The following is a 7,874-nucleotide window of genomic DNA, read 5'->3' on the forward strand; positions in this document are numbered from 1 at the left end:
CCTACGACCGCACAGCTCGAGCCTGGAGCGTGGATGAGGGGCAGGTGTCCCAGGAGTTCCGGGGCCACCGCAACTGCGTGCTGACCCTAGCCTACTCTGCGCCCTGGGACCTGCCTGGGGCTCCGTGCGCCGAGGAGATTGGGGGGCTCCTGGTGACGGGCAGCACGGATGGCACGGCCAAGGTGTGGCAGGTGGCCAGTGGCTGTTGCCACCAGACGCTGCGGGGCCACACGGGGGCCGTGCTCTGCCTTGTGCTGGACACGCCCAGTCACACCGCCTTCACGGGCAGCACCGACACCACCATCCGTGCCTGGGACATCCTGAGCGGGGAGCAGCTGCGGGTGTTCAGGGAGCACCAGGGCTCTGTCATCTGTCTGGAGGTGAGATCTGCCGGGGAGGCCCCCGGGTCGTCCTCTGAGCCCTACCCCGCGTGCTAGTTAGCTTGCCCAGGTAGCAGACGACCGCAGACGGGCGGCTTGCACGACAGAGACGGATGGTGTCACCGCTCTGAAGGCTGCAAGTCTGAGATCCAGGTGTTGGCCTGTAGCTGACTGTATTCTCACGTGGTCGTCCCTCTGTCTCCAGACGTCCCCTTCCTATAAGGACACCAGTCCTACTGGATTAGGTTCCACCCAAATGACCTCATTTTAACTTACCTACCTCCTTAAAGACCCTGTCTCCAAATACACTCACATTCACAGATACGAGGGTTAAGGCTGTTGTCAACGTAGGAATTTTGGTTTCTTTACATGTTAAGGGAGGATTGTGTCTACCCAGAAACCCTGGTCCATAATTCCTAAATCCAAACGTTCCACAACACGAAGTTGTGTGTGTGTGTGTGTGTGTGTTTAAGGCTTGGCACCAAAACTTACTTGGCAGCAAAGCCTGGCCTACACAGATAGGCTAGCTGGAGTTCACTTTACCCCTTTTCCTGGGACTATGAATTCCTTTGCTGTAGAAACATGAGCGTGTTGCTAAAATCCAAAAACTTCTGAACTACATCTGGCCCCAAGATTTTGGACCAGGGATTCTAACGTGAAAGCGCCCGCCCTTGGTGGTCATGAGGATCTCATAAACTAGTGGTGGACGTGGCCCAGACGTGACCCACATACAGGTGTCTGGTAGGTTGTGCTGTTGTTGTTGGGCATCAAACAGATATGTGCCCATGCTTATCTTTTCTCATTTTACACATGAGAAGACAGAGGCTCAGAGAGGGTAAGCAACTTGTCCAAGGCCTCACAGCTGGTAAGGGGCAGAGACAGACTGGAACCCAGGACTGAACATGTAACCAGCAGCGTATTTTTTTTTTTTTAAGATTCTAATCATTTATTTGAGAGAGAGAGTGAGAGAGAGCACAAGAGCAGGGTGAGGGGCAGAGAGAGAAGCAGACTCCCCGCTGAGCAGGGAGCCTGACGTGGGGCTCGATCCCGGGACCCCAGGATCATGACCTAAGCTGAAGGCAGACACTTAACCGACTGAGCCACCCAGGCGCCCCTAGCCAGCAGCTTATAAAGGCGTGACAGGGTCTGTACCTTGCCGGGGTGGGGGAGTCTTACCCCGGAGGCGGCGTGTCCGGAGCCCAGCTGTGCTCTGCAGCCTGGCCCAGCGGCTTCATTCCCCTGCCCAAGTGCATCTGCTGCCGTGAGCTGAGCAGGGAGAGGCCCGCACCCCGGGGGCCCCCACAGCAGAGGCCTCGTCCTGCCATCTGCTTGGATGGATTGCAGGGAGATGGCCCCAAGCCCTGTCCCCTCAGAGCTGTCTTGGCTGAGGGAAGTCTTGCAGGCCCTTTCCTTCGTGACATGCCCCTGTCAGGGTCTGTCTGCTTCCCCATGTGCCTCGGGCCTCCCCGAGCTGCCCGGCTGCTCCCCAGGGATGTCCTCGTAGGAAAGCAGCCAAAGTGAACAGTGAGGTCTCAGGCAGCCAAGGACAACACGCTTGGAGCATTTCCTGGGCCTCTGGACTCGTGACTCGTACTTTGAAATCGTGCCGCTGGGTCACTTTTAAACAGTGCGACAGGCCCCACGTTGTTGGGACACGCTGCGTGGGGAACAGGAGGTGTCATCCCTTTGCACCGTGGAAGCTCAGCGCCTTCCTTGCATGGGCTGAGCAGCGCAGAGGTGCCCCGTGTCCCATGGGGGCCTCCAGCCCGCAGGCTACTCACGCCAGCCCCCTTAATTTCAGGTCTGTGAGGCTCAGTGGGCAGTTTGGGAAACGTGGTCCCTGGAGGCCTGGGGCTGCCTCTGGAGCGACGGCTGATGGGTCAGGACACACGGGGGCATGGGGCGGACACTGGGGCAGGAGGCCGTACGTGCTCCCCGAGACCCCACCGCCTCTGCCGTGGTGAATGGCCCAAAGCCAAGTTTGACCTGTGCTGTGGCTGGGGCAGAAATATAATCTGGACGAGTCAGAGTCCTGTCCTCTGGGATTTAAACTGGGAAATTATAGGGGGATCCTGGGTCAGCCGCGGGAACTGGAGTGGTAAGGGGCCCAGAGTGTGGCTGTCGTTGGGCAGGTGTGTGCTGGAGCTAGGAGGGCGTGGGCCATGGCAAGGATGCCGGGGGCCTGTACTCGCGCCAGGCCTGCTGCCCGCTGCCCCAGCAGAAGGGCCTCCTCTTTCCTAAGGCTCCAGGGGTCCCTGGGCCCCGGCTCTGGCACGAATGTCTCTCGCCAGGGCTCACAGCCACCCTCCTCACCTGATTTCTGGTTCTCCTCTGCCTCCCTGCTAACCAGAGCTGCTGGGCGGCGGCTCTCTTGGCTGCATGGGGATTTTGTCTAGAGGAACCTACAGAAATATTTTATTCGTCTTCGCACTTTCCCTGGGCCAGGACACTGGCTGTCTTGGCAAGGGGTGCTCCTGTGAGGGGCCTCCCCCAGCCATGCCTTCTCTCCCAGGCCCTTGCTTTCCTCCTGCGACACCGAGCAGGGGTGTGAATGCCACTCTGGTCAGCTGGGGCAGGCGGGAAGTCGGGGAGCCTGTCTCCAGGGCTCCTCCCTCCCCACCTGGGCAGCCCCGGGAGCCCTTTCCTCAGCCGGGACAATCGAGGGAACGGCTGGCACGGCCGGCCGTAGCTACAGGTGGATTCACCGGAACCTTTCAGGCGCCGACTGTTCTTCAGCAGGAACCGCCCACGAGAGACGCCTGACAACAGTAACAACACGCGCGAACATTCCGTGCTCCTTACTCCTAGTGCTGAGCGCTGCGCGGGCCTTCTCTGCGCCCCCGACGGGAGCCTGGCGGCATGCCGACTTCCGCTGCGGGGGAGCAGTCAGTGACGGGGCCGAGGGCAAAGTGACAAGATTCTTGGGTGCTGGAGCCGGCAGCTGGGTGGGTCCTCACAGGCAGGGTCTTTCCCGCTCGTCCACGTTCCCAGTGAGACCTGTAGGGGCCCCTCCCCCGTCACACAGAGCGGTCTGGAGGGGGCTCCGAGTCACCTGCCACGGCCAGCAGCACCAGAGTCCAGCGCCACCCCCCCTCCTCCCCCGCAGCTCGTGAACCGGCACGTGTATTCGGGCAGCGCCGACAGGACGGTCAAGTGCTGGCTGGCCGACACCGGGGAGCGCGTGCGCACGTTTGCAGCCCACCGACACAGCGTGAGCGCCCTCAAGTACCACGCAGGCACCTGTAAGTGACTCCTGTCCCCGGCTGGCCCCACGCTGGCCCCACGCTGCCCCCACGCTGCCCCCACCAGCCCGCACCTGCCTGGGCTCGTCCCTCCTCGCCCCCACCAAATCCTCCCACCCTCGGGGCCTCTGCGCCCTACTTCTTACTGGACCGTTCCCTCCTGAGCCTCAGCGGCCATTCGGGGTGGTCAGCAGCCGAGCCTCCTCCATGCACGTGTGCCTCCAGGGTTGTTTTTTTTCAAGCTTTTTTTTTTTTTTTAAGATTTTACTTATTTTTATTTATTTGACACAGAGAGAGAGAGTGAGAGAGAGAGCGCAAGCAGGGGGCGGGGCAGAGGCAGAGGGAGAAGCAGGCTCCCGGCTGAGCAGGTATCCTGATGTGGGACTCGATCCCAGGACCCCGAGATCATGACCTGAGCAGAATTCGGGCAGACGCTTCACCGACTGAGCCACCCAGGCGCCCTTCCAGGGGGTTATTTACAAAGAAGGTCCAAACAAGGGTGTGGGGCTTCCTCCCCAGCTTCACCCCACAAAAACATGCAGCAGCCTGAATGGCCAGGACGCCCAGGGTTAAGAGCATCGTCTCACGGACACATTCGAATTCTTGAAATGAGACCTTGACAGCACTCACTCCTGCCAGACTGGAGGGCCACATGGGTTTGACTTCACCTGGCATTAGGTTTGACAACAGATAAGAGAAAGCCCAGATAACAGTGCTTTAAATGAAATAGTGGTTTGTTTTTCTCAGGTAGAATTTCTGAGGCTGGCAGTCTAGGCGGGAATGGATGGTTCCAGTTATCAGGCACCCAGTTTCCTTTGATCACTTTGCTTTCATCACCCTTAGCACATGTCTTCTATCTTTTAGGGGCCCTCATAGTTTAATATAGCTGCTGGAGCTCCAGCCACCGTGTCATATTGTAGGCAGACAGGACAAAGAGGGAAGGGCAAAAGGATGTGTCTCTTAGCTGAGTGGGTCCCTTTAAAGATCTTTCTTGGAAGCCTTACCCAGAGACTTTGCATGCATCTCTTTGACCGCTGCCTACAAGAGGGACTGAATAATAAAATCTCTTATCTGGGGATATTGCTGCCAGGGTTAATCAGGTTATTTTGGATAGAAAGAAGGGCAGAATGGCTTATTGGGTAGGCAACAAGCTGTCCCACAGGTCTCAAACTGACACACCTGGGGTTTGCTGGCTCTGTCCTGCAGGCTTGGCTCATGTTCACACCCCAGACTCACCCAGAAGACAGACACTGTTCCAGGAAGCACCCCCCAAAACACACACACCTTACCACACCTACATGGGAGTGGGGCTCCCAGGTTCCTGAACATCTCTTTCCCAAAACAGTCCCCAGCATTATGTTTTGCCACCAGCCTCCCTCATCCCCGCTCTGTTTTCTCTCTCTGTCTCTCTCTGTCTCTCACTCTCTCTCAGGGAGCAGATGGGTGGGGGGAGTCACAGCAGAAAATTCAAGTTGACTTCACAGCACAGATGTTAGATGAAGATAGAAGGTGGATCTCTGAAAATAGAGCCCAAGATACCCTTGGGCTTTAGGTGTCTGACACGGGAAAATTATTTTTTCCTTCTTCCTGGATCCAAGCCTGTGAGTGTGATGATGGCTCTGCTCCCAAGTCGGGACCTCTAATTTAAAAAGATTAAAGCCGCCCAGAGCGCCTCCCCTTGGCAGCAGCTGGGATGGACCCCATCTGCTGCCCACTATTAAGGAAATTGGTCCGTGGTCTTTGCCAATAGGCTGCAGGTTGATCAGACTTAATTCCTGACCCTCTTCCTATCCACGGGATGCCCAGCAGCCACACTGGGTTGGGGCAGGCGAAGCAGTAAGTGGGGTAAGGAAGAGATCCCTGAGGCTGGGGATCCCCCAGGGCTTGCTCAGGCTGCTGGGCTGGTGCGGCAGATGCTGTGCGTACCACCCCTGGGGCACTGCTTTCTGCTGCACCTCAGGTCCTCTGCCCTCCACTCTTTTCCTGTGAGGAGCAGGTGGGAGGAGGGCTGGGAGCTGACACCCACAAGAGGGGCCCTCAACCAGTGACTTGCCCCCCACCTCCCAGGGGCACAGCTCTGAGACGGGGTCTGCACCTTCTCCCAGGGTCCCCCTGCAGTCACCTGCTCACCCATCCTGTTTCTCCCCCCATTTCGTGGAATGCCCTGCCAAATGAAATGTTTGCACTCAAATCCTAGCGTCAGGGTCAGCTTCTGGGAGAACCGAGGCGAGGACAAACGTAAACAACAGAGTTCTTCTGGTCCCTGTTCTCGGCGCGGTCGCCGTTCTCCGCGCGGTCCCTGTTCTCGGCGGGGTCGCTGTTCTCCACGCGGTCCCTGTTCTCGGCGCGGTCGCCGTTCTCGGCGGGGTCGCCGTTCTCGGCGCGGTCCCTGTTCTCGGCGGGGTCGCCGTTCTCGGCGCGGTCCCTGTTCTCGGCGGGGTCGCCCTTCTCCACGCGGTCCCTGTTCTCGGCGCGGTCGCCGTTCTCGGCGCGGTCCCTGTTCTCGGCGGGGTCGCTGTTCTCCACGCGGTCCCTGTTCTCGGCGCGGTCGCCGTTCTCGGCGGGGTCGCCGTTCTCGGCGCGGTCCCTGTTCTCGGCGGGGTCGCCGTTCTCCGCGCGGTCCCTGTTCTCGGCGGGGTCGCTGTTCTCCGCGGGGTCCCTGTTGTCCGCGCGGTCCCTGTTCTCGACGCGGCCGCCGTTCTCGTCGAGGTCCCTGTTCTCGGCGGGGTCGCTGTTCTCGGAGCAATCCCTGTTCTCCGCGCCGTCCCTGTTCTCGGTGCGGTCGCTGTTCTCGGTGCGGTCCCTGTTCTCGGCGCTGTCGCCGCTCTCCACGCGGTCCCTGTTCTCGGTGCTGGCCCTGTTCTCGGCGCGGTCCCTGTTCTCGGAGCGGTCCCTGAGTGGCAGCAGCGGCATCTAGAACTGGTTAGACATGTGGGCTCTCAGACCCCACCCCAGACCTCCTGAGACAGAAACTCAGGTGGGCTCAGCAATCTGCCTTAACCACCCTCCAGGTGATTCGGGGGCTCACTGAAGTCTGAGAACTCTTGAACTAAGTTCTAATGTAGGAAAAGGCGCAAGGAAGGCCGAATCCCGGGGCTTCCCCAGAAGAGGTTGGGCAGGGGTGCTCTAGCGAACGCCAGAGGGTCTAGGCTCTGTTCGGAGCAAAGTTCATTACTGAGGAGGGGAAGGATGGCATTACAGTAGGCAGCTCGGATGATGGGAGGTGGATGACCTTCCCCCCAACCCCAAGGCAGGGGCTTTAGAGCAGGGAAGCCAGGCCTCACCAAAGGCTTTCACCAAACGGTCTGAGAGAGGGGACCTGGGCCGAGGTGGTACTCAGGAGGGACAGAAGGCCCGGAGAGGGCCGCTCAGGCAGGCCCTGCAGCCCAGGGCAGGTTCAGCAGCCGCAGTCCTGCAGAGCACCGGGAGGGGGGCAGGCCCCTGAGTTCCCAGGCACGTAGCAGGAGAATGAAGGTGCCGCCTCCTTCCTTGCAAGGAGCTCCTGCTAGTTCCCATTTGAACCTTAAGACCTCCCGGTGAGGCGGGCCGATGGGTCCCGGTCACTTCCGGGCCTGCCCCGCCGCGCCCCCCGCCCCCGGCCCCGCGGCGTCCGGGAGAAGGCGGCGGCTCTCGGGCGGGAGGCCCAGCGGCGCCCTGTGTCCACAGTGTTCACGGGCAGCGGGGACGCCCGCGCGCGCGCCTTCGACGCCCGCTCCGGAGCGCTGCAGAGGGTGTTCCGCGGTCACGCCTTCGTCATCAACTGCATCCAGGTAGGCGTTCCCCGCCCGGCTCCTGGGCTCTGCCTCGGCGGGGAGGGGCAGGCTGCCCCCCACCCCGGCACCCCGAGGCCGGGCTCCCCCGGCGGCGAGGCCGCCGACAGTTGCGGGCACCGCGGAGGGGAGGGCGGCCCGGGCGCCCCCGCAGCGCCGCCCCACGCGCCGCCCCGCGCCCGCAGGTGCACGAACAGGTGCTCTACACCGCCTCGCATGACGGCGCGCTGCGCCTCTGGGACGTGCGCGGCCTCCCGTGCGCCCCGCCGCCGCGCCCCGCCGCCCCCGCGCGCAGCCGCTCCCGCCTCTTCAGCAACAAGGTGGGCTGCGCCGCCGCGCCCCTGCAGCCCGCCTGAGCGCCCCGAGACCGCGGGCCGACCCACCCCCGCCCTGGGCAGGGCTCCGTGGACTTCTGAAGCCCCCTCCCGTCCCGTGGACGGCGACCGTGCTCGCCCTCGGGGACCACGTCTCTGTCCCCCCCC

At 61.3% G+C, this 7,874-nt stretch overlaps 1 protein-coding gene across 1 annotated transcript in view; it reads left to right on the top strand.

The window, feature by feature from the left end:
* The window catches only part of WDR86 (WD repeat domain 86), a 21,757-nt gene extending 13,927 nt beyond the window's left edge, over positions 1-7,830 (top strand). Inside the window, exons 4-7 of the mRNA XM_081799807.1 lie at positions 1-380; positions 3,487-3,622; positions 7,289-7,392; positions 7,578-7,830. Coding sequence (XP_081655933.1) covers positions 1-380; positions 3,487-3,622; positions 7,289-7,392; positions 7,578-7,748 — 791 coding nt within the window. The 3' untranslated portion in view covers positions 7,749-7,830. The remainder of the gene's footprint in view (positions 381-3,486; positions 3,623-7,288; positions 7,393-7,577) is intronic.
* Positions 7,831-7,874: the final 44 nt, after the last annotated feature.

The sequence above is a fragment of the Leptonychotes weddellii genome, chromosome 12, assembly GCF_054177405.1.
Source record: "Leptonychotes weddellii isolate Sample4059 chromosome 12, ASM5417740v2, whole genome shotgun sequence".
Lineage (NCBI taxonomy): Eukaryota > Metazoa > Chordata > Mammalia > Carnivora > Phocidae > Leptonychotes > Leptonychotes weddellii.